General features: G+C 51.0%; 1 protein-coding gene across 2 annotated transcripts in view; it reads right to left on the minus strand.

Annotated features, from left to right (window-relative positions):
- The window catches only part of prkd1 (protein kinase D1), a gene marked incomplete at its 3' end in the record, with an annotated part of 41,182 nt that overhangs the window by 2,458 nt on the left and 12,622 nt on the right, over positions 1–26,102 (minus strand). The window contains exons 2-19 of one of the 2 annotated variants that reach the window (XM_080512336.1): positions 25,966–26,102; positions 22,537–22,668; positions 22,283–22,458; positions 21,662–21,685; positions 21,346–21,556; positions 21,106–21,183; positions 19,740–19,944; positions 19,538–19,661; positions 18,775–18,852; positions 18,522–18,689; positions 18,317–18,428; positions 16,999–17,051; positions 6,792–6,864; positions 6,085–6,191; positions 5,071–5,232; positions 4,883–4,981; positions 4,430–4,590; positions 3,111–3,217 (exon numbers count right to left, since the gene is read on the minus strand). The exon at positions 25,966–26,102 is cut by the window's right edge and continues 2 nt beyond it. In XM_080512336.1, coding sequence (XP_080368462.1) covers positions 3,111–3,217; positions 4,430–4,590; positions 4,883–4,981; positions 5,071–5,232; positions 6,085–6,191; positions 6,792–6,864; positions 16,999–17,051; positions 18,317–18,428; positions 18,522–18,689; positions 18,775–18,852; positions 19,538–19,661; positions 19,740–19,944; positions 21,106–21,183; positions 21,346–21,556; positions 21,662–21,685; positions 22,283–22,458; positions 22,537–22,668; positions 25,966–26,080 — 2,185 coding nt within the window. In that variant the 5' untranslated portion in view covers positions 26,081–26,102. The remainder of the gene's footprint in view (positions 1–3,110; positions 3,218–4,429; positions 4,591–4,882; positions 4,982–5,070; positions 5,233–6,084; positions 6,192–6,791; positions 6,865–16,998; positions 17,052–18,316; positions 18,429–18,521; positions 18,690–18,774; positions 18,853–19,537; positions 19,662–19,739; positions 19,945–21,105; positions 21,184–21,345; positions 21,557–21,661; positions 21,686–22,282; positions 22,459–22,536; positions 22,669–25,965) is intronic. The other variant, XM_080512337.1, reaches the window with a different exon arrangement.

The raw sequence follows: 26,102 nt of genomic DNA on the forward strand, positions 1-26,102 counted from the left end.
TAATCAGTTCCTGTATCTACAGTAAACTATGATGCTCTCCACGTTCTGGTTGCCCAAGAACTTATGCTGCTCTCCACTTCCTGTCTTTACAGGAAGTTATGCTGCTCTCCACTTCCTGTCTTTACGGGACGTTTTGCTGCTCTCCACTTCCTGTCTTTACAGGAAGTTATGCTGCTATCCACTTCCTGTCTTTACGGGAAGTTATGCTGCTCTCCACTTCCTGTCTTTACGGGACGTTTTGCTGCTCTCCACTTCCTGTCTTTACGGGAAGTTATGCTGCTCTCCACTTCCTGTCTTTACGGGAAGTTATGCTGCTCTCCACTTCCTGTCTTTACGGGAAGTTATGCTGCTCTCCACTTCCTGTCTTTACGGGAAGTTATGCTGCTCTCCACTTCCTGTCTTTATGGGACGTTTTGCTGCTCTCCACTTCCTGTCTTTACGGGAAGTTATGCTGCTCTCCACTTCCTGTCTTTACAGGACGTTATGCTGCTCTCCACTTCCTGTCTTTACGGGAAGTTATGCTACTCTCCACTTCCTGTCTTTACGGGACGTTATGCTACTCTCCACTTCCTGTCTTTACGGGACGTTATGCTGCTCTCCACTTCCTGTCTTTACAGGAAGTTATGCTGCTCTCCACTTCCTGTCTTTATGGGAAGTTATGCTGCTCTCCACTTCCTGTCTTTACAGGAAGTTATGCTGCTCTCCATTTCCTGTCTTTACAGGATGTTGTGCTGCTCTCCACTTCCTGTCTTTATGGGAAGTTATGCTGCTCTCCACTTCCTGTCTTTACAGGAAGTTATGCTGCTCTCCATTTCCTGTCTTTACAGGATGTTGTGCTGCTCTCCACTTCCTGTCTTTACAGGAAGTTATGCAGCTCTCCACTTCCTGTCTTTACAGGACGTTATGCTGCTCTCCACTTCCTGTCTTTACAGGAAGTTATGCTGCTCTCCACTTCCTGTCTTTATGGGAAGTTATGCTGCTCTCCACTTCCTGTCTATACAGGAAGTTATGCTGCTCTCCATTTCCTGTCTTTACAGGATGTTGTGCTGCTCTCCACTTCCTGTCTTTACAGGAAGTTATGCAGCTCTCCACTTCCTGTCTTTACAGGACGTTATGCTGCTCTCCACTTCCTGTCTTTACAGGAAGTTATGCTGCTCTCCACTTCCTGTCTTTACGGGACGTTATGCTGCTCTCCACTTCCTGTCTTTACAGGAAGTTATGCTGCTCTCCACTTCCTGTCTTTACGGGAAGTTATGCTGCTCTCCACTTCCTGTCTTTACGGGAAGTTATGCTGCTCTCCACTTCCTGTCTTTACAGGACGTTATGCTGCTCTCCACTTCCTGTCTTTACAGGAAGTTATGCTGCTCTCCACTTCCTGTCTTTACGGGAAGTTATGCTGCTCTCCACTTCCTGTCTTTACAGGAAGTTATGCTGCTCTCCACTTCCTGTCTTTACGGGACGTTATGCTGCTCTCCACTTCCTGTCTTTACAGGAAGTTATGCTGCTGTCTTTACAGGAAATTATGCTGCTCTCCACTTCCTGTCTTTACGGGAAGTTATGCTGCTCTCCACTTCCTGTCTTTACAGGACGTTATGCTGCTCTCCACTTCCTGTCTTTACGGGAAGTTATGCTGCTCTCCACTTCCTGTCTTTACAGGAAGTTATGCTGCTCTCCACTTCCTGTCTTTACAGGACGTTATGCTGCTCTCCACTTCCTGTCTTTACAGGAAGTTATGCTGCTCTCCACTTCCTGTCTTTACGGGAAGTTATGCTGCTCTCCACTTCCTGTCTTTACGGGAAGTTATGCTGCTCTCCACTTCCTGTCTTTACAGGACGTTATGCTGCTCTCCACTTCCTGTGTGAGCCTCCTCTGCCTGTTTCTTTGCGGACGACAACGCTCCATCAGCTGCATTAAGCTGACTCAGCTGAACTTTGGTAACTTTGACTTGAACCGCTTGGCCACTCTCTCTCCGCGGTCGTGTTCGTGGGCTGCAGACGTTTCCTCTCCCGTCTTCCCTCGGCAGGAAAACGCGGATTTGTTGACGCAGTAGCGAGCCGGTCCTCCGACATTGACTCGTCCTCCCGCGGCGGAGACTCCATCTGGCGGCGGCGTGGCGGCGGCGGGACGGAGGAGGTGGAGGCAGGGTGGGATGGGTTCGGGGCAGCGAGTGACTCAGACGGTCTAAATCCGTCTCTCGGTCAACGGGGCGAGCGACGCAACAACACGGCGGACGCTTCTGGAGGCGATGACGACCACGTGAGTCACGGCAGCGGCGGAGAGGCTGGCGGTGACTCGCTGTCATTATAAATAATAACCTGCGCTGATGTTGAAGGGCGAGAAATAACCAACGAGTCATAGGGAGAGGGAGAGGGAGGGAGAGGGAGGGAGAGGGAGAGCGAGAGAGGGAGGGAGAGGGAGAGGGAGGGAGAGGGAGGGAGAGGGAGAGGGAGGGAGAGCGAGAGAGAGGGGGAGAGGGAGAGGGAGGGAGAGGGAGGGAGAGGGAGAGGGAGGGAGAGCGAGAGAGAGGGGGAGAGGGAGGGAGAGTGGGAGAGAGGGAGAGAAGAAAGAGAGAGAGGGAGAAAGAGAGGGAGAGGGAGAGAGAGAGAGAGGGGAGAGAGAGAGGGGGGGTAGAGAGAGAGAGCGACAGAGAGAGAGAGGGGGGAGAGAGAGAGAGAGAGAGGTAGAGAGAGAGGGGGGAGAGAGGGGAGAGAGAGAGGGGGGGGGAGAGAGAGAGAGAGCGCGAGAGAGAGACCAGACCAGAGGGGCGGGGCTGAGCAGAGGTAGAGGGGTGTCCCAAATCTAAGGGCTGAAACTTTTATCCCTTTGCCTTTGCCCTCGTTTTGGAGGGGAAGGCGAAGGCGGAGGGCTGAGGGGGAGGGGTAGGGGGGAGGGGTGGTGGGAGGGGTAGGGGTGGTGGGAGGGGGAGGGGGAGGGGTAGGGGGAGGGGTACAAAGTAGAATTGGGATTGGGCCTAAACCTGACAACAAACATGGCGGCGAGCACAGCGCCCCCTGCTGGTCGACCGTCAGACCTTCACTGTGCGGTAAAGAAAGAAGGATGGTTCCGTGTCGTTCGGTTGGTTCTGGTGACGGAGCAGAAACAGGACGTACCTTCCTGAGAGACTTTCTTCCAGGGGTGAGGGGGGTACATGAAGGCGGCGTTCTGGATCTGGTCGTTAATGTCCTCGTCCTCGTTGAAGGGGAACGTCCCACTGAGGCTGCAGACACACACAGGTTCCTGGTTTCTCCTCCGCGGTTTCAACATCGAGACGGAACTGAAGGTAGAGGTTCTGAAGTATCGGCATCAAAAACACTCGTCTTGTTTTCTACATTGTTACTGAGAACCACAACTACAATACCTGCCTGCTTCCCCTTCCAGAATAAAGTCCTGGTGCCTGAAGTGCTAGTACCTGATGGTTCCTAGTACTCGATGGTTCCTAGTACTCGATGGTTCCTAGCACTCGATGGTCCCTAGTACTCGATGGTCCCTAGTACTCAACGGTTCCTAGTTCTCAACGGTTCCTAGTCCTCGATGGTCCCTTGTACTCAACGGTTCCTAGTTCTCAACGGTTCCTAGTACTCAATGGTTCCTAGTACTTGATGGTTCATAGTGCTCGATGGTTCCTAGTACTTTTTGGTTCGTAGTACTCGACGGTTCCTAGTACTCGACGGTTCCTAGTACTTGATGGTTCCTAGTACTCGACGGTTCCTAGTACTCAACGGTTCCTAGTACTCGACGGTTCTTAGTACTCAATGGTTCTTAGTACTCGATGGTTCTTAGTACTTGATGGTTCCTAGTACTCGATGGTTCTTAGTACTCGATGGTTCCTAGTACTCGACGGTTCCTAGTACTCGATGGTTCTTAGTACTCGATGGTTCCTAGTACTCGACGGTTCCTAGTACTCGATGGTTCTTAGTACTCGATGGTTCCTAGTACTCGACGGTTCCTAGTAATCGACGGTTCCTAGTACTCGACGGTTCCTAGTACTCGACGGTTCTTTGTACTCGACAGTTCCTAGTACTTGATAGTCCCTAGTACTCAATGATTCCTAGTACTCGATGGTTCCTAGTACTCAATGGTTCCTAGTACTCGATGGTCCCTAGTACTCGATGGTTCCTAGTACTTGATGGGTGAGTGTATTTAGTAGATCATCTCCTAGAAAGATTCTGAAATAACCACGATACCATTGGAAATCCTGGTACTTTTATAAGGAGAGTTTTGGGGTTTTCTGCCATCGTGAAGAACTTTTCTGTGATCAGAAGCGTTTGGTGGATTGAAACCAGACGTAGTACCAGACGTAGTACCAGACGTAGTACAACGGTTGGTTCCTGTATCAGCGGGAGCCTCGGTGGAAGAACCAAACCCCGCCTGGATCCTGGTCGTCACGGTTTCCACGGCGACCGACTGTCGGGGCTTTGCTCCGTCCTACCTGACGTAGATGATGACGCCCACCGACCACATGTCCAGGGAGCGGTTGTAGCCTTTGTTCCTCAGCACCTCGGGGGCCAGGTAGGCCGGCGTCCCCACCACCGACCGCCGGAACGACTTCTCGCCGATGATCCGGGCGAATCCGAAGTCGCACAGCTTCACCTGGAGAAACATTGAGAGCCGCTGCAGTTCGCATCCCGCCACCTGAGGGCGCTGTGGTTTTTAGTCAAAAACTCCACACGCGTGAACAGAGAACTGTTCCTTTGAGCTCCTTTAAAAAAGTATAACGACATTTTTCTTCTATGTTTTATTTGTTTAATGATTATTATTTTATTTTTTATCTGAAAATGTAACATTATCCTGCCGCCCGTCTCGGCCAGGACTTTCTTGAAAGAGGAGATTTTCTTAATGCCAAGGAGGTTTGTCTGGTAGAGGAAGGCGGTTCTGGTAGTACCTGAGGGAAGGCGTCTGCGGAGGCCAGCAGGACGTTCTCCGGCTTCAGGTCACAGTGGACGATGTTCTTGAAGTGCAGGTGGCGCAGCGCCACCAGGATCTGCCGGTTCGGACACAAGCGTCAGGAAAGACAACAGGAAGTGTCCTTTGATGTCCTTTGATCTCCCCCTCCCCCCGGCGGAGCTTCACCTGCGTGACCATGAACTTGGTGATCCTCTCGGGCAGCCGGCCCTTCTCGCTGGACAGGATCATCTCCAGCATGTCGCCGTGCAGCTTCTCCATCACCACGAACACGCGCTCCGGCGTCTCGAACATGCAGTCCAGGTTGACCACGCCCGGGTGGTGCAAGCTCTGGGCGGAGGTCCAGACGGAGGCGTTTTTGTGTTTGTTGTTTCAGGGTTCAAACACAGTGGAGTTCGCATGCCAGGCCATTAGTGGGCGCCGTTGGTACCTTGGCCGCGATCGCTTGTATTTATTTATTTATTTATTGTTTTGTTTGTATGTTATTTATCAACTCATTCGCCCCCCAAAAAAAATCTCACCCGAATTGCATGAAAACTTCAGGGATGATTTGCCGGCATCTAACGGTCAATCAATCAGAGTTTAAGACGCTAACGACAAAACGAATGAATCCTCCAAAAGAACTGTTAAAAAAAAGGCCCCATACAAAGCGGATGAGAGGAGATCCAAGGAGATCTGTTGCCATGGAGACGCGAACATGCTAGCGACGCGAACTCGCAAACAAAAGCGGTGTTTGGCGGAGGTTCTACCGAGTGTAGCTCTAGTTCGTCCTCGTCGTCGAGGAATCACTGGAATGTGAGTCGATCTGAACAATCAGAGTCGAGACTGAAGATTCTTATTAAGAGTGTAAAACGTGACGGTCTGGGAGGAAATCAAATATAACCTGTGACGGGAAAACATGGCGCACGCTTCACCTGCGGGTCCCACTGAGAAGACGAGGGTGTGTGTGTGTGTGTGTGTGTGTGTGTGCGTGTGTGTGTGCAGCCGTGCAGGTGTGTGTCGCAGCAGCTACAAATTTGTCGCATGTCACACCCCTGCAGTGTTGCCACGGTAATGAAGTCTTTTCACGACGGAAAGTCTCACTCCCTGCAGCTCCGCACGTGTGTGTGTGTGTGTGTGTGTGTGTGTGTGTGTGTGTGTGTGTGTGTGTGTGTGTGTGTGTGTGTGTGTGTGTGTGTGTACCTGCAGGATGGCCACCTCGTTGCGTAACTGACTCTCCTGTTTGGTGGGAAAACGCAGTTTGTCGATGATCTTGATCGCTACGTCTCGACCCGACTTCCTGTGTTTACCTGCACACGCACACACACACACACGCACACGCACACGCACACACACACACACACACACACACACACACTAATCTATACAATCCATTATTAACTGGCATCCTGCCAGACAAAGACACAGGTAGACGATAAAATATAGAGAAATAAAAGACAAAATAATAAAAGAAGAGTTAAATTATTGAGTTTCAGTCGTTCGCTCCGAAAGAAAAAGACAAAAAGAAAATGGAGAGAAGGAGGAGGTGTAACTCCAGTTTCTCTGTGTGGAAAAGGAGGTTAGAGGAGAAAAGCAAGGTGAGGAAGGAGAAGGAGGAGGAGAGAAGGAGAAGGAGGAGAAGAAGGAGGAGAAGAAAAACAAGGTGAAGAAGGAGGAGAGAAGAAATAGAAGGAGAATGAGAAGAAAGAGAAGAAGGAGAAAAAGGAGAAGCGGCATCAAAGAGAGGAAGTTGAACAAAGTCAGTGTGTGTGTGTGTGTGTGTGTGTGTGTGTGTGTGTGTGTGTGTGTGTGTGTGTGTGTGTGTGTGTGTGTGTGTGTGTGTGTGTGTGTGTGTGTGTGTGTGTGTGTGTGTGTGTGTGTGTGTGTGTGTGTGTGTGTGTGTGTGTTACCTCCATAGACGATACCAAACTGTCCTGAACCCAGAACCTCGTCAGGGAAGATCTGATAGACGGAGTTAATGTCCTGAAAAAAACAAACAAACGTTTGTTTCTTCTCGATGGTTTCTTGTTTCTCGGGGCGGTGCCATGTGTCAATGTTCATCTGTGTTCAACCAGTTTGGAGGAAAACGTGACGCCGGAGGAAAAGATGAAAACATCCCGTGTCTGAATTTGTAATTATTTTGGTCGTACGCGTTGTTACAGTGACTCGCGAGCAGCTAGCGCTAGCTCCTGCTTTTTGTTTTTTTTTATATTAAGCAGAATTCCTTCAGTATGTCAGTAATCGTTTTACATTTCCCTCTCCCCGTGGGGGTCTCGTCTAGATCAGAGGTTTTCAACCTTTTTGAGCCAAGACACACTTTTTTCTTTGTAAAACTCTGGAGTCACACCTCCACCTGAGAATGTTAACGTTTTAAACTCTGCAGCCTCTATTAACAATATAAAGTCTTTCTCATCAAAGACATCAAAGTCATTGTCATCAAAGACAACAAAGTCATTCTCATCAAAGTTTGATCAACAGGAATCCAGTAAATCCAGAAAGCAAGGACTTTTTTTTAATAGTGCCTCCCTCAGTGTGAAACCTGGACCTGATGGATGAAGAGCTGAGATCCTGGTTTTCAAAAACTTCTCCATCACTGTCACTGACACAGTACTTTGATACAAGATGGTAGCAGGAGGTGGAGATGAACCACACTGACGTCTGTCACTTTACATTTCACCGGCAAAGTTCTGTGCTGCCCTCTAGTGGTGAAGAGTATTTATACATGATTACTCTGCAGCACACTGTCGCTGTGAGAGCAAAGGTTCTTTTTAGAACAAAATGTGAAATGTGATAGTTTCCCCCGGAACACCTGACGATCTGGAGGAAACACCAGAGGTTGAGAAACACTGAACTAATTCATGTGTTTTCCCATGCTTCTCCACCTCCTGCTACCATCTTGTATCAAAGTACTGTGTCAGCGACAGTGATGGAGAAGTTTTTGAAAACCAGGATCTCAGCTCTTCATCCATCAGGTCCAGGTTTCACACTGACGGAGGCACTATTAAAAAAAAGTCCTTGCTTTCTGGATTTACTGGATTCCTGTTGATACAACTTTGATGAGAATTGCTTTAATGTCTTTGATGACAATGACTTTGATGTCTTTGATGAGAAAGACTTTATATTGTTAATAGAGGCTACAGAGTTTAACATTTTAACATTTTCAGGTGGTGTGACTCCAGATGTTTCCAAAGACACTGGATTAAATCATCCTGCTGTAAAATGCGGACGAAGCCTTTGATCGTCTGAGTTTCTGGTGTCGATCTTCTTCTGCTCACAAGTGGAAAAGTTCCCTGAAGCAACTGATTCCACACAGATTTCACCATCACTTTTTAAATATATAAAAAAAAAAAAGAAAAGTCCTTTCCCACCAGTGATTAAAACACACAGTTTGATAAATAAATCACACGAGGAGCCAAAAAAGCCAACAAAAAAGTTTGATTTAGTCCAGAAAATACGGTAAATCTACAAACTAGCTTTGGGGGTTTCTTCCTTCTGAACCAACAGTTCGTCCCGAACTCTTCCCCTCTTTCACTCCATCCCTCCATCCCGGTTCTCCTGGATGACTTGGCGGTGTTCTCCACCCGTCGTTCTCTCCGTCTCCGAGAGATTCAATTCAACTCAACTTTATTGACGCGGCAGGAAACGACACATTTCTTCTTTTAACAGAGAAAAAAAAAAACAAACTCACGGGAACAAGCGATTATTTACATTTACATTTATTTGCGACTGTGGAAAAGAAAAAGTGGAGGTGAAGAAGTCCGGGGAGGCGGAGCAATGGAGGGTGGAGGAGGCCGACGTAGGAGGACGAGTGTTGAAAAGAGGACGTTGTTGTTGTTGTTGTTGATGATAATCCATCATCAGGAGGGTCAAACTGAGCTGCTCACACTTTACACCAGGCTTTTATTTTGACACGCCGATGGACGCCGGACTGCGGAGGACACCGTCACCAGTCCTCCGTCACCAGAGGGGAGGGTGGGGATGTAGACCGATCGGGAAACGGAGCCTTGCTCTGCCTTACTGCAGCCGTCCGTCTCAACCTGTGGTCCGCCTCTCCGTCCCTCCTCCGTCCCCGGTGGACGAGTCCTGGTGGAGTCCAGCACCACCCTGAACAGGTCCGTCTCTAAGGGGACCCAGCTCTCCCTTAGCTCCTCCCACAAGACTTCTCAGGGGACATACGCTTTCTCCAAGTCCACGAGACACATGTAGACCGAGTTGTCCAACTCACGTCCCCCTTCATTAATCTGTGAGACGGTGAAGAGCTGGACCGTTGTTCCAAGACGGAATCCACATCGGTCCTCCTGGATCCGTGGTTCTACTATCGTACTATCGGTCGGTAGTGTCGGTCGCCTCCTCAGTCTTGGACCTCTCCTCCTCAGTCTTGGACCTCTCCTCCTCAGCCTTGGACCTCTCCTCCTCAGTCGTGGACCTCTCCTCCTCAGTCTTGGACCTCTCCTCCTCAGTCTTGGACCTCTCCTCCTCAGTCGTGGACCTCTCCTCCTCAGTCCTGGACCTCTCCTCCTCAATGTTGGACCTCTCCTACTCAGTCGTGGACCTCTCCTCAGTCGTGGACCTCTCCTCCTCAGTCGTGGACCTCTCCTCCTCAGTCGTGGACCTCTCCTCCTCAGTCGTGGACCTCTCCTCCTCAATGTTGGACCTCTCCTCCTCAGTCTTGGACCTCTCCTCCTCAGTCGTGGACCTCTCCTCCTCAGTCGTGGACCTCTCCTCCTCAGTCTTGGACCTCTCCTCCTCAGTCTTGGACCTCTCCTCCTCAGTCGTGGACCTCTCCTCCTCAGTCGTGGACCTCTCCTCCTCAGTCGTGGACCTCTCCTCCTCAGTCTTGGACCTCTCCTCCTCAGTCTTGGACCTCTCCTCCTCAGTCGTGGACCTCTCCTCCTCAGTCGTGGACCTCTCGGTCCAAGACTGAGGAGGAGAGGTCCAAGACAGAGGTCTGTAGAAACGACTGCAGGAAGTCCCTAGCCCTAACCCTCCTCAGCCTTGGACTCAGTCTCTTATATGTCCAAGGAACCTTGGAGAGTCAACAGTTGGAGTTCCAGGTCCCGGGTGTTGCTCTCACAGTCGTCCATGTGGTCGCAGTACTTTTGTTCCAGCTTCTCAAAGACCCGCAGCACCTCATCGAGGAGGCCGTCTTTCTCCTCAGACATCTTCTCATTCTCTTCTCTTTCTAGCTGGAAACTCTTTTCCAAGGCCTGGACCTCCTCCTCCTTCTGTTTCAGCAGTTTCTCCTTGTCCTCCTCCAAACTGCTGACCTCTGAACTGAGCTCACTGACCTTCTGCTCAAACTCCGACCGCAGGACAAACTTGTGTTCCCCGGCCTCCTCCAGCTGAGTGACCTTCACCTGCTGGAGCTGAGCCTGGGCTCTCTCCAGGTCCACCCTGGTGCTCTCCAGGTCGGTCCTGGTGCTCTCCAGGTCGGTCCTGGTGCTCTCCAGGTCGGTCCTGGTGCTCTCCAGGTTGGTCCTGGTGCTCTCCAGGTTGGTCCTCATGGTCGTTGCATCGCCCTTCAGTTCCTGCACTTCCTTTTTGAGGTCCTCGCACTCGGCCTCCTTGAGTTCCAGGTCATTCGTGAGGGTTTCCACTTCCAATTCGAGCTCGTGAGTGTTGGTGACACTGACCTCTATGTAGTCATTGTGCAGCTCTGCCTGATGACTCAAGGCGTACGACAGCTCATTGATTTTGTCGTCTCTTTCCTTCAATTTCTGCTCATTTTCTTCTCTTTCTAACTGGAGACTCTTTTCCAAGGCCCAGACCTTCAGCTCCTGGTCTCTCAGATGTTGGTCCTTGTGTTGGACTTCAAGGTGCCACTGTACTAGTTTCATCTCCAAATCAGCCTTGGCCTTCTCTAGTATATCCTGGGACGTCTCTAAGTTTGTCCTGTTTGTTTGACCATCATTCAGTTCCTGCACTTCCTTTTTGAGGTCCTCGCACTCGGTCTCCTTGAGTTCCAGGTCATTCGTGAGGGTTTCCACTTCCAATTCGAGCTGGTGAGTGTTGGTGACACTGACCTCTATGTAGTCATTGTGCAGCTCTGCCTGATGACTCAAGGCGTACGACAGTTCATTGATTTTGTCGTCTCTTTCCTTCAATTTCCGCTCAGTTTCTTCACTTTGTGACTGGAGACTCTGTTCCAAGGCCTGAACCAGTTCGGCCTTGGACCTCTCCTCCTCAGCCTTGGACCTCTCCATTTGACTCACGTACATCTCCAGGTTGGTCCAGTGGATCGTTGCGTCGTCCTTCAGTTCCTTTTTGAGGTACTCGCACTCGGTCTCCTTGAGTTCCAGGTCATTCGTGAGGGTTTCCACTTCCAATTCCAGCTGGTGAGTGTTGGTGACACTGACCTCTATGTAGTCCTTGTGCAGCTCTGCCTGATGACTCAAGGCGTACGACAGCTCATTGATTTTGTCGTCTCGCTCCTTCAACTTCTGCTCAGTTTCTTCTCTATGTAGCGTGATTGTCTTGTCCACCCTTTTTGTGATGGTTTCCAGTTTCACTTGGAGCGCGTGATTCTTGGTGGTACATTCCTCTATGAGCATCTCCTCGCCCAGCTCTGCCTCATTCAAGGCGTACGACAGCTGGTTGATTTCACCGTCTTTCTCCTGCAACTTCCTCTCATTTTCTTCTCTTTCTAACTGGACACTCTTTTCCAAGGCCTGAACCTCCTCCTCCTTCTGTTTCAGCAGCTTCTCATTCTCGTCTTTCAGACTTGAGACGACTGCAGAAAGTTGACGGACTTCCTCCTCGTACTCAGACTGCAGGGCGGATTTCTCCTCAGCTGCTTCCTTCAGCTTGGTTTCCATCGTCCTCTCCAGTTGGGCCTTGGACCTCTCCTCCTCAGCCTTGGACCTCTCCATTTGACCCACGTACATCTCCAGGTTGGTCCAGTGGATCGTTGCATCGTCCTTCAGTTCCTTTTTGAGGTACTCGCACTCGGTCTCCTTGAGTTCCAGGTCATTTGTGAGGGTTTCCACTTCCAACTCGAGCTGGTGAGTGTTGGTGACACTGACCTCTATGTAGTCCTTGTGCAGCTCTGCCTGATGACTCAAGGCGTACGACAGCTCATTGATTTTGCCGTCTTTCTCCTGCAACTTCCTCTCATTTTCTTCTCTTTCTAACTGGAGACTCTTTTCCAAGGCCCAGACCTTCAGCTCCTGGTCTCTCAGATGTTGGTCCTTGTGTTGGACTTCAAGGTGCCACTGTACTAGTTTCATCTCCAAATCAGCCTTGGCCTTCTCTAGTATATCCTGGGACATCTCTAGGTTGGTCCTGATGTTTGTTCGACCATCATTCAGTTCCTGCACTTCCTTTTTGAGGTCCTCGCACTCTGTCTCCTTGAGTTCCAGGTCATTCATGAGGGTTTCCACTTCCAATTCGAGCTGGTGAGTGTTGGTGACACTGACCTCTATGTAGTCATTGTGCAGCTCTGCCTGATGACTCAAGGCGTACGACAGTTCATTGATTTTGTCGTCTCTTTCCTTCAATTTCCGCTCAGTTTCTTCACTTTGTGACTGGAGACTCTGTTCCAAGGCCTGAACCAGTTCGGCCTTGGACCTCTCCTCCTCAGCCTTGGACCTCTCCATTTGACTCACGTACATCTCCAGGTTGGTCCAGTGGATCGTTGCGTCGTCCTTCAGTTCCTTTTTGAGGTACTTGCACTCGGTCTCCTTGAGTTCCAGGTCATTCGTGAGGGTTTCCACTTCCAACTCGAGCTGGTGAGTGTTGGTGACACTGACCTCTATGTAGTCCTTGTGCAGCTCTGCCTGATGACTCAAGGCGTACGACAGCTCATTGATTTTGTCGTCTCGCTCCTTCAACTTCTGCTCAGTTTCTTCTCTATGTAGCGTGATTGTCTTGTCCACCCTTTTTGTGATGGTTTCCAGTTTCACTTGGAGCGTGTGATTCTTGGTGGTACATTCCTCTATGAGCATCTCCTCGCCCAGCTCTGCCTCATTCAAGGCGTACGACAGCTGGTTGATTTCACCGTCTTTCTCCTGCAACTTCCTCTCATTTTCTTCTCTTTCTAACTGGACACTCTTTTCCAAGGCCTGAACCTCCTCCTCCTTCTGTCTCAGCAGCTTCTCATTCTCGTCTTTCAGACTTGAGACGACTGCAGAAAGTTGACGGACTTCCTCCTCGTACTCAGACTGCAGGGCGGATTTCTCCTCAGCTGCTTCCTTCAGCTTGGTTTCCATCGTCCTCTCCAGTTCGGCCTTGGACCTCTCCTCCTCAGCCTTGGACCTCTCCATTTGACCCACGTACATCTCCAGGTTGGTCCAGTGGATCGTTGCATCGTCCTTCAGTTCCTTTTTGAGGTACTCGCACTCGGTCTCCTTGAGTTCCAGGTCATTTGTGAGGGTTTCCACTTCCAACTCGAGCTGGTGAGTGTTGGTGACACTGACCTCTATGTAGTCCTTGTGCAGCTCTGCCTGATGACTCAAGGCGTACGACAGCTCATTGATTTTGTCGTCTCTTTCCTTCAATTTCCGCTCAGTTTCTTCACTTTGTGACTGGAGACTCTGTTCCAAGGCCTGAACCAGTTGGGCCTTGGACCTCTCCTCCTCAGCCTTGGACCTCTCCATTTGACTCACGTACATCTCCAGGTTGGTCCAGTGGATCGTTGCGTCGTCCTTCAGTTCCTTTTTGAGGTACTCGCACTCGGTCTCCTTGAGTTCCAGTTCTTCACTTTGTGACTGGAGACTCTTTTCCAAGGCCTGAACCTCCTGGTCCTTGTCTCTCAGCCGTTGGTCCTTGTCTTGGAGTTCAGAGTCCAACTTTTCCAGTTTGGTCTCCAGAGCTCCGACCCGGCTGCTCAACTCCTCCTTCTCTTTCAGCAGCTTCTCATCGTCTTTCAAGCTGCAGACGACTGGAGGAGGCTGGCCCAGATCCTTCTTGCACTGGCAGTGCATTCCCGATCCGTCTTCAACTCTGTCCTCCCCCTGAGTGTCCACTTCCCCCTCCACGTCCCCTTTGGACCCCTCCAGAGCTTGGGCCAGTTGTTCTCGGTCTTCCTCCACGCTCCTTAGTCGACGCCAGAGCTTCATGTATTTCTCCATCTGGTCGTTGCTCAACGTTCTGTAAAAGCTGAGCTCGTTTTTCAATTGTTTGATTGCATCACAACTGCGTCCCGCAGTCGTCTGCTGTGCGCTTTCCATTCCTGAAGTAAAATCCTGCGACATGTTTTGACTTGTAACTCGTAAAATTCGTAAAATTCGTAAAATTCGTAAAACTGCTCTCCACTGCAATGTTGTATCGATCTGTAACACCTCTGGAACCTCGTGGGCTTTTATACCTGCGGACATCAAAGCTTTCATGTTCACATGACATCATAACATGATCCCAGGCCTTTCATGTTCACTAACAAGGCATAACATGATCCACGGCTTTGATGTTCACAGTGAGCTTTCATGTTCTGGTGTTGTCACGGTAACAGGTACAAGGGCGACTGCAGACACACAAAGCTGCGTTGTTTTCAGCATTTCTGATGATCCCATGTAAACGGATGTCATTTTCAAAATGTGGGGAAACTTTTCTGAAACAATAAAAGAATAGTACCTTTGTACTGGAAAAAACTGTACACGGGGCCTTTACCTCCACTAATCCAGATTATAGAGCATCTTCTTCTATATAATTTCAGATTACGGGTCAATAAAGTGACATCTGGAGGTCGTAGATGAATTATCAGGGCCAGTCCCCCCCCCCCCCCCCCCCACACACACACATTATGTCCTACAGTAAGTACACAATCAGAATCCAATGTAAGGCTCTACTATGCACCAGTACTTCATCCACACCAGCTGAGCAGCTTCACCGTCACATCGTCTCCCAGTGTTTCCTGCAGTTTGAACCCGTCAACACTTTACAATCAAAAACTGCCCCCAAAGCCACCAGCAGCACCAAGCGAATCCAGAGAAAGTTACAAAAAAGACAAAAAACAAACTAGCATCACCATCACGTGTAGATTAGACCAGAGTTTCTCAACCTCTGGTGTTTCCTCCAGATCGTCAGCTGAACCGTGGGAAATTATCCAATTCCACATTATTTTCTAAAATAAAACCTTTGCTCTCACAGCGACAGTGTGTTGCAGAGTAATCCTGTATAAATACTCTTCACCACTAGAGGGCAGCACAGAACTTTGCCGGTGAAATGTAAAGTGACAGACGTCAGTGTGGTTCATCTCCACCTCCTGCTACCATCTTGTATCAAAGTACTGTGTCAGTGACTGATGGAGAAGTTTTTGAAAACCAGGATCTCAGCTCTTCATCCATCAGGTCCAGGTTTCACACTGACGGAGGCACTATTAAAAAAAGTCCTTGCTTTCTGGATTTACTGGATTCCTGTTGATAAAACTTTGATGAGAAAGACTTTATATTGTTAATAGAGGCTACAGAGTTTCACATTTTAACATTTTCAGGTGAGGGTGTGACTCCAGATGTTTACAAAGAAAAAAGTGTGTCTTGGCTCAAAAAGGTTGAAAATCACTGCTTTAGAGTGTCATTTCCCCACATGATGTCATGAAGGGAAAGTCTCAGACTCGCCTTCAGTAGGAAGTGGATCGAGTGACGGCACGACACACACACACACACACACACACACACACACACACACACAGGTGAGGCTGACGCATTGTAGAAAGTAAATTCTGCATAACGGGACCTTTAAATGTGTGTCTGGAAGCCTTTTTTTTTTTTTTTTTTTTTTTTTAAATGTCGTTCCAGAGACTCAGTAATTCAGAATTCGCAGCAGAATCAACCGAGGAAATGAATTTAAATCACATGAATGCATCACCTGGCGGAGGATTTTTCTTTTTTTTTTCTTTCCCTCCTCAGAGGAGCTCTGACGGGTTGTTTTTTTTGGTGGTTTTTATGATTCCCCGCGGTGCCGGGAGCCCCCGGAGCGCCCCCCCCCTCCCCCCTCCCCCCCTCCCCCCCTCCCCCCCTCCCCCCCTCCCCCCTCCTCCCCGCGATCCGCCGCAGCTTTGACACCACAACCACCAAATATTTTCTCCTTCATTTGTCTGCGATCACGTCTCCCGTCTCCCCGCCGTCAGCTGACAGCCTAATATCACACCTCGAGCGGCGGCGAGGACAGAAATACAATATTATAACCCCCCCCCACTCCAGCCCCCTCCCCCAGAGCGTGCTGCCTAATTACCATGGTCGCCGTGGCAACCGTTTGGCTGAGTGAGTAATCACAGTAATCTCCGCTCGAGGTTTCTGGAAGACGCGCTCACCTCCGAGGCGGCGAGGTGAGACGGGGGGGGACGAGGAGACGGGGGGGACGAGGAGACGGGGGGGACGGGGAGACGAGGAGACGGGGGGACGTGGAGACGGAGGGACGAGGAGACGGGGGGGACGGGGAGACGAGGAGACGTGGAGACGGAGGGACGAGGAGACGGGGGGGACGAGGAGACGGGGGGACGTGGAGACGGAGGGACGAGGGGACGAGGAGACGGGGGGGACGAGGAGACGGGGGGGACGAGGAGACGGGGAGACGAGGAGACGGGGGGACGTGGAGACGGAGGGACGAGGAGACGGGGGGACGAGGAGACGGGGGGGACGAGGGGACGTGGAGACGGAGGGACGAGGAGACGGGGGGGACGGGGAGACGGAGGGACGGGGGGGACGGGGAGACGAGGGGACGGGGGGATGAGGAGACGGGGGGACGAGGAGACGGGGAGACGGAGGGACGGGGGGGACGAGGAGACGGGGGGACGGGGAGACGAGGGGACGGGGGGACGAGGAGACGTGGGGGACGAGCAGACGGGGACGCCGTGTCCTCGCCGACACGTTTGCGTGCATGAGGCTCGGCTCTGTGTTTTTTTTTTCCGCTTTTTTATTTTATTTTGAAGTTTTTGCACGTCAGAGAGTGACGAGGTTTTATTTGGAGTCGTGAACGTTTCACACGTTAAATATTAATCAATCGAATGAGACGAAAAATCGACTCAGACGACGAGGGAATGTAAATATAAACAGAACACGACGTGTGTGTGTGTGTGTGTGTGTGTGTGTGTGTGTGTGTGTGTGTGTGTGTGTGTGTGTGTGTGTGTGTGTGTGTGTGTGTGTGTGTGTGTGTGTGTGTGTGTGTGTGTGTGTGTGTTCTCACCACGTTCTCCTGGATCTGACAGTTGGACACTGAGATACTGACTGAAACTTCCTCTGCAGGAGAAACAGAAACATTCTGGAGGTTAAAAACAGATTTCAGTCGACACAGTGTTCACCTCCTCCTCCTCCTCCTCCTCCTCCTCCTCTTCCTCCTCCTCCCCCTCCTCCTCCTCCTCCTCTAATTATTTCGGTCAGAACTCGTACTACGACCACCGTGAAGCTTTAGTCACGGCGAGTTTGACGTCAGTGAGGCTCTGAAATATCTCTGAAGGGTTCAGTGTGTGTGTGTGTGTGTGTGTGTGTGTGTGTGTGTGTGTGTGTGTGTGTGTGTGTGTGTGTGTGTGTGTGTGTGTGTGTGTGTGTGTGTGTGTGTGTGTGTGTGTGTGTGTGTGTGTGCTCAGTATATTGGCTTTACAGCACATGAAGGACTCCACAGAGAGAAATTCCCTGCTGCCGCCTGGTGCCGCCTTATGGGGGCGCCAGAGATCAAAGGTGGTGGTGAGGCTCCTTCTTCTTCTTCTTCGTCTTCTTCTTCTTCTTCTTCTGCTTCTTCTTCTTCGTCTTCTTCTTCTGCTTCTTCTTCTTCTTCTGGGGTCGTTGAAGTGCGATTCACACAAACTAAATAAATCAGTTACTAACTTTGAGTTTTAGGCTTTTTATGAAAACAGGCATTTCATGAAAATTGGCATTTTTCTCCTGTTTCCGCGACGACTCAGCATTTTCAAAAAGTTGCGTTTTCCTCATTTCCATGACAGCATTTTAAAAACGTTGCGTTTTCCTCATTTCCATGACTCGGCATGTTCAAAAAGTTGTGTTTTACTCATTTCCATGATTCAGCATTTTCAAAAAGTTGCGTTTTACTCATTTCCATGATTCAGCATTTTCAAAAAGTTGCGTTTTACTCATTTCCATGATTCAGCATTTTCAAAAAGTTGTGTTTTACTCATTTCCATGACAGCATTTTCAAAAAGTTGCGTTTTACTCATTTCCACGGCTCGGCATGTTCAAAAAGTTGCGTTTTACCCACTTCCACGACTCAGCATTTTCATAAAGTTGCGTTTACCTCACTTCCATGACTCAGCATTTTCAAAAAGTTGCATTTTCCTCATTTCGACAACAACTCAGCATTTTCAAAAAGTTGCGTTTTACCCACTTCCACAGAGGTGGAGCTTTTCAGAAGAAGCTCCACCTTGGAAGTAGTTTTCAAAAACGTGCGTTTCCAGCGACCGATCCGTGGTTGCCGTGACGATGAACACCAGAAACAGTGGGTGAAGCTTCCCGTTTCCTGTTGGAAGCGCGGGGGGGGGGCGGAGCCTTACTGTGTCCGGTGCGGTGGGAGCTGCGGCACACCCCGGTGGACACCGCCGGCATCAGCGCGTGCTGGATGGCCATCTCCCACATGCGAGCCACGTCCTGCCCCACGCCGCTCACCTGGAACGGGTCAACAGGTCAGTGAGGCGGAGCGCCGCGGCGGCGTCGGCGAGGAGGAGGAGGAGGAGGAGGAGGAGGAGGAGCGGGTCTGACCAGGACGCCGCTGCCGCTGAGCGAGGACTCGGCCCGCGACAGGTTCTCCCCCACGTAGTACACCAGGGCGGCGGTGGCGATCTGGAAGCAGTGCGGGTTGGCGCCGTCCGGCAGCGGCGAGAAGGCCGGCGCCGGCTCCAGGGACAAGATCTCCGACAGAGGGATCTCCTGCAGGGGGGGGAGGGGGGTTCAGACGCTCTTGTCTGATTGGACGGACTCTTTGTAGCAACAACACACCAGCGCGTTTGTTTACCTTGTAGTATTTACTTCCTGTGTCGTTCTGGAACAGCGTGATGCATTTACTGTCCAGGCGCCAGTAGTGACGCTTCCTCTGCAGGGAAAACAACAAACAAGAACAACGTTGAGAAACGACCACGGCGTTCTGCTCCAGCGGCGGCCATGTTTAGGCCTCCTGCCGACCGAACAACGTAAACAAACAAACGAAACGAACGAACGAACGGAGACGAAACCAGAATCAGACTGAACGGACAAACCACCATCGTTTGTAAACACTTCCTAAAACCCTCGTTTGTAAACACTTCTTAAAACCATCGTTTGTAAAAACCATCGTTTGTAAACACTTCCTAAAACCATCGTTTGTAAACACATCTTAAAACCATCGTTTGTAAACACTTCTTAAAACCATCGTTTGTAAACACTTCTTAAAACCATCGTTTGTAAAAACCATCGTTTGTAAACACTTCTTAAAACCATCGTTTGTAAAAACCATCGTTTGTAAACACTTCTTAAAACCATCGTTTGTAAAAACCATCGTTTGTAAACACTTCTTAAAACCATCGTTTGTAAAAACCATCGTTTGTAAACACTTCTTAAAACCATCGTTTGTAAAAACCATCGTTTGTAAACACTTCTTAAAACTCTTCAGGAGCAACAGGCTTTGAATCGTCTGTGTTTTGTTACGTTTTCATTTACTTGTTTTGCAAAACAACCCAACGCCGCTGGCCTGGCGCTGTAAACAAACATGTAAACAAACATGTAAACAAGTAAACAGGTACCAGAGAGTCCTTGCTGGTGCAGTGGACCATCCATCCCTCCTTCATCACGTTGCTGCTCTTCCTCTTGGTGTGTTTGACGGACTGAACCACTCGCATCAGGGGGATGTTGTTACTGGTGGACGGGCTGCGAGGGGGCGGGGCAAACCACACTGAGACCTGTGTGTGTGTGTGTGTGTGTGTGTGTGTGTGTGTGTGTGTGTACCTGATGGCTCGGTTGGACTCGTCCAGGTCGGGGTCCTGGAGGTCACACAGGTCGCTTGGCCCCGCCTCCAGCAGCAGGCCGCCCTCTGATGTCAGAGCTTCGTCCATGTCGTCCAGCAGGCCGCCGCCTCGGTCCATCATGTCGTGGTCGTCAAGGCAACCCTCCGCCATGGCCACGTCTGACTCCGCCCCCGGACTCAGCAGCTCTGAGAGAAAACGACGGAAACGACGGCGGCGTGAAAAAAATCAGACGGTCTGGAGGTGAAGACGGTACGGTCCACATCCTGGACACAGACACTGTCCTGCTGTCCCTACACACGGTATGGAGGACGAGGGAACCACAGACACTGTCCTGCTGTCCCTACAGACGGTATGGAGGACGAGGGAACCACAGATACTGTCCTGCTGTCCCTACAGATGGTATGGAGGACGAGGGGACCACAGATACTGTCCTGCTGTCCCTACAGACGGTATGGAGGACGAGGGAACCACAGATACTGTCCTGCTGTCCCTACAGATGGTATGGAGGACGAGGGAACCACAGACACTGTCCTGCTGTCCCTACAGATGGTATGGAGGACGAGGGGACCACAGATACTGTCCTGCTGTCCCTACAGACGGTATGGAGGACGAGGGAACCACAGATACTGTCCTGCTGTCCCTACAGATGGTATGGAGGACGAGGGAACCACAGACACTGGACTGTCCTGCTGTCCCTACACACGGTATGGAGGACGAGGGAACCACAGACACTGTCCTGCTGTCCCTACAGACGGTATGGAGGACGAGGGAACCACAGACACTGTCCTGCTGTCCCTACAGACGGTATGGAGGACGAGGGAACCACAGACACTGGACTGTCCTGCTGTCCCTACAGACGGTATGGAGGACGAGGGAACCACAGACACTGGACTGTCCTGCTGTCCCTACAGACGGTATGGAGGACGAGGGGACCACAGATACTGTCCTGCTGTCCGTACAGACGGTATGGAGGACGAGGGGACCACAGATACTGTCCTGCTGTCCGTACAGACGGTATGGAGGACGAGGGGACCACAGATGCTGTCCTGCTGTCCGTACAGACGGTATGGAGGACGAGGGGACCACAGATACTGTCCTGCTGTCCGTACAGACGGTATGGAGGACGAGGGGACCACAGATACTGTCCTGCTGTCCGTACAGACGGTATGGAGGACGAGGGGACCACAGATACTGTCCTGCTGTCCGTACAGACGGTATGGAGGACGAGGGGACCACAGATACTGTCCTGCTGTCCGTACAGACGGTATGGAGGACGAGGGGACCACAGATACTGTCCTGCTGTCCGTACAGACGGTATGGAGGACAAGGGAACCACAGACACTTGCCTCCGTTCTTGGAAACCTCCCCCAGGCAGTTGTTCGGCACTTTTCCGGCGCATCGTTTGTGGCAGTTGAATTTACAATCTGAGGAGACAGAACGGAGACACTCCGTGACGCGGGACACATCAGGCTCCTCGCTGTGGCGGTGGTGCCCCCGGGCGGTGGTGCCCCTGGGCGGCGGTGGTGCCCCCGGGCGGTGGTGCCCCCGGGCGGCGGTGGTGCCCCCGGGCGGTGGTGGTGCCTCACCTTTGCACTGCAGACCCTGGCGGAACAGCCCCTTCAGCAGCTTCTTGCAGTGCTGGCAGACGGTGGGCCGGGTGTAGGAGTGGATCAGGAAGGTGTGGGGGACCTTGACCTTGGACAGGAGGATCTTGTCCAACTCGATGGGACGGCCGATGTACGACTGGGAGCTGGAGCGCCGCTCTCTGCCGGGGAAGTAGTCCAGCTGACTCTTCTGCTGCGGGACGAAGGAAGGAAGGAAAGACGGATGAAGAGACGACGGGAAAATGTACGTTTTTGAGGTTTAAAAAAAAAAAAAAAGAAGCTTCGGCGGGACGTTTACCTCCATGCTGGGACTGACGGGAGACTGGATCAGAGGGACACATGGAGACAAAAGGAAAATATTCAGTTTCATACAACTACTCTCACGGAACACTGACCACAGACAACGGACTGGTTGCCATAGTAACCTGATGCCATGTGACCTGGTGCACGGACAACTCGTCCTCAGACAACTTGTCCCTGGACGAGGTGTCTGTGGATGAGTTGTCCTAGAATCATGTCAGACAATGGACAGTCCCTTGTTAGAAGTAGTTACTGTCCACACTGAAGATTGTCCAATAAACTGTCCTCAGACGATGGACCGTCCACATGTGGTTACAAAGAGGTAGCTCATCCCAGTGGACTGACGTTGTTGTTAAAGACCACCGTCTTTAACAACAACGTCAGTCCACTGGGATGTCCATTTGTCCACAGACAGTGGACGGCCCCACTGTTGACACAGTCCACAGGTGATAGGACGTCCCACGACTATGGACAATGGACGGTCCAGTTCTGATAGGCAGTAAACCTAAATGGCAGGAAATGGACTGTCCCACCGTCTTTGGACAACAATCTCTGTTCATTTAAACCAAACTGCCATCAGACAATGGACAGTGTCCAAAAGTGTCCTCCTTGCACTGACCAGTAGCGCGTCGTCGGCGCCGTGTGGCGGCGACGGCTCGGCAGAGAGCGGGCGTCCCAGGTTGATGACGCCGCCGACGCCGGTGAGGGAGACGTTGGACGGACGGCGCCTCCTCACCCCGGTGCAGTTGTTGGGGATCTTAAAGGCACAGCGCTTGTGGTAGTTCAGCCCGCATCCTGGGGACACACGCAGAGACAGCAGAGCGTCCCCTCAGCGTCCTCCGGGACTTCACACGCAACCCCCGAGAGTCTCACCTTCACACTTGAGTCCCTGCCGGACGAGTCCCCACAGCATCTCGCCGCAGTGGTCGCAGAAGGCCGGCGCCCGGTACGAGTGGACGAACAGGCAGTGAGGACGGATCTGGAAGTCCTCCACCGTGGCCGAGGCTGTGGACAGACAGAGGACACGAGACAAGAGGAGGGGTTTCTATTAGAAACGTGGAAGACGTGAGAATTTCAGATAAAGAGGACATGGACAGGAAGGACAGCTGGTGGATCGTCACTGTAAGACTCAAAACGACTGAAAACTTCAGATGAATGAAACAAACTAATGAAATGTGAAGGAGACAGGCAAGGTCACTGCTTACTTCCCTCCTTACCTCCCTCCTTACCTCCCTCCCTTCTTACATGTCTTCCTCCATGTCTTCCTCCATTTTTCCTCTGTCTCCTCCATGTCTTCCTCCATGTTTCCTCCATGTCTTCCTCTGTGTCTTCCTCCATGTTTCCTCCATGTTTCCTCAATGTCTTCCTCCATGTTTCCTCAATGTCTTCCTCCATGTTTCCTCCATGTTTCCTCAGTCTTCCTCCATGTTTCCTCAATGTCTTCCTCCATGTTTCCTCAATGTCTTCCTCCATGTTTCCTCAATGTCTTCCTCAATGTCTTCCTCCATGTTTCCTCAATGTCTTCCTCCATGTTTCCTCCATGTCTTCTCCATGTGTCCTCAATGTCTTCCTCCATGTCTCCTCCATGTCTTCCTCAATGTCTTCCTCCATGTCTTCCTCCATTTTTCCTCTGTCTCCTCCATGTCTTCCTCCATGTTTCCTCCATGTCTTCCTCCATGTTTCCTCAATGTCTTCCTCCATGTTTCCTCAATGTCTTCCTCCATGTTTCCTCAATGTCTTCCTCAATGTCTTCCTCCATGTTTCCTCAATGTCTTCCTCAATGTCTTCCTCCATGTTTCCTCCATGTCTTCCTCCATGTTTCCTCAATGTCTTCCTCAATGTCTTCCTCCATGTTTCCTCCATGTCTCCTCCATGTCTTCCTCCATGTTTCCTCAATGTCTTCCTCTATGTCTTCCTCCATGTTTCCTCAATGTCTTCCTCCATGTTTCCTCAATGTCTTCCTCCATGTTTCCTCAATGTCTTCCTCAATGTCTTCCTCCATGTTTCCTCCATGTCTTCTCCATGTGTCCTCAATGTCTTCCTCCATGTTTCCTCAATGTCTTCCTCAATGTCTTCCTCCATGTTTCCTCCATGTCTTCCTCCATGTTTCCTCAATGTCTTCCTCCATGTTTCCTCCATGGCTCCTCCATGTCTTCCTCCATGTCTTCCTCCATGTTTCCTCAATGTCTTCCTCTATGTCTTCCTCCATGTTTCCTCAATGTCTTCCTCCATGTTTCCTCAATGTCTTCCTCCATGTTTCCTCAATGTCTTCCTCAATGTCTTCCTCCATGTTTCCTCCATGTCTTCTCCATGTGTCCTCAATGTCTTCCTCCATGTCTCCTCCATGTCTTCCTCCATGTCTTCCTCCATGTCTCCTCCATGTCTTCCTCCATGTCTCCTCCATGTCTTCCTCCATGTGTCCTCAATGTCTTCCTCCATGTCTTCCTCCATGTCTCCTCCATGTCCCCTCCATGTCCCCTCCCCAGCTGGCGGGCCGGCGGCCATCTGAGCCCAAACATCCTCCAGCTGTTTTCACAAAACCTCGGCGGGAAGCCGGGAGCCGCGCAAGAAACCAAAGAGACGATAAAACCATCAAACCCCAAACCAACGCTTGTTTTAACGAGGACCGCCGTGACGACTCCTCTAATCGATCTCCCGCTAAAGTAGCGCTAACGTTTGCGCGGCGTGTGACTGAACCGGAGCCACTTCCTGTCCAGAGCGGTTCGGCCGCATGACGTCACGGCGTGAGGAAACACTCGTGTTCCTTCATCGCCACCAGAGCGCGGCGGGGGCGTCTCATCGCGCTTTCAGAGGACATGTCCCCCCCCACCACCTCCACCCCGCGGCGCAGGCTGTTAGCGATATTCAGCGGCGGGACGTGGTGAGACGCGAGCGGCGCTTCGCCCCTCGACTGGCCGGAGATGGAGCGGCGGCGGGAGATAAACAGCGCGGCGGCGGACAAAGAGTAATGAATGGGTTGTTAGCGGGTATTTTGTAAATGTTTGGAGCGACGAGAGGCTCTTAGCGCCGCGCAGATGGAGCCGCCGTTGTTTCAGTTGGCCGGCAGGCTTGGCAGCGGCCGCCGTGGCTAGTTAGGGACGCTTCCTCGCCGCCTCGCCTCTTCCTCCGTGTCCTTCACCGCGTTTAGTCGTTTTTCCCTATTTTGCGCACACACACACACACACACACACACACACACACACACACACACACACACACACACACACACACACACACACACCCTCCAGTAGAATACGTCTCTGATTAGACATTCTGCTGCAGGAAATTACCTCCATTTATTCAAATTATTGTTTATGGCTTTTGTTTAGAGGGCCGACGTACGTTTGGGAGAGTGAACGAGCTCCCGGACTGTTATTATATGCTTCACAAAATGACTTTGTGTATGTGTGTGTGTGTGTGTGTGTGTGTGTGTGTGTGTGCGTGTGTGCGTGTGCGTGTGTGTGTGGTAGGTCGTTCTTGTCGGGATGCATTAAGTGTATGTGGAGGAATTAGCGCTCGTTGCTAACTTGTTAACCCAGTACCAGAAAACAAACACTGTGGGTGGAGACGATAACCAGAGGTGGAGACGATATCAACCAGGGGTGGAGACGATATAAACACTGGAACAAGCCCCGCCCCCTTCTCCACTCTCACCCAATCACGTTCAGGAAACTCAAAAGAATAAAATCTTATCGTTGCAGCGACGACACGAGACGTTTCCCGACTTTTCTCATTTTCTTTAGTGGAAACGCATACTGGCAAGAAGCCCCGCCCCTTTTTGGGGGCTGCCATTTTTATGCTGAAGGGGTGAGGAGGGGGCGTGGTCAGCAACTGCTGAAAGTAACTAAAAAGTAACTCGTAATCTGACTTCGCCCCTTTAAGTAACTAAGCTACTTTTAAAGGAGTAACTAGTAATCACATTACTTTTCCAAGGCAACTGATGTTTCATGTTTTTGACTGATTTCTTTCTGAGTTCTACGGAAACGGACTTTCGGGGAAACGGCTGAACGATCTGACATTATGAACAAAACGACGTCGTACCAAAATAATCGACACTCGTTTGTTTTGTTGTTTGCTCTGTCTCTTATTTTTGTTTACTCTTGTTTCACTCACTGCCGGAGTTTGTTGTTCGGCTTCCTGACGTTTACCTGTAAACAACCAATCAACGTGTCGGCTGATTCACCCCACCGAGACGAAACGACACCTCCAGCCGGGTAAAAAAAACAACAAAAAAACCCTCGACCAATCAGCTGGTCGGGCTGCACACGCAGGTGATTTCCTGCGGGGGGGGGGGGGTCTCACCTGACAGCACGGCCTCCACCAGGTCTCCCTCCTGGATCTGCGACGCCGACCGCAGCAGCTGCAGCTTGTTGTCGCAGGCGGCGTCATGGCGGAACAGCAGGATCTTCTCGTACATTCCATAGAAACCGCACTCCGGG

Source organism: Blennius ocellaris, assembly GCF_963422515.1.
Source record: "Blennius ocellaris genome assembly, chromosome: 17".
NCBI lineage: Eukaryota > Metazoa > Chordata > Actinopteri > Blenniiformes > Blenniidae > Blennius > Blennius ocellaris.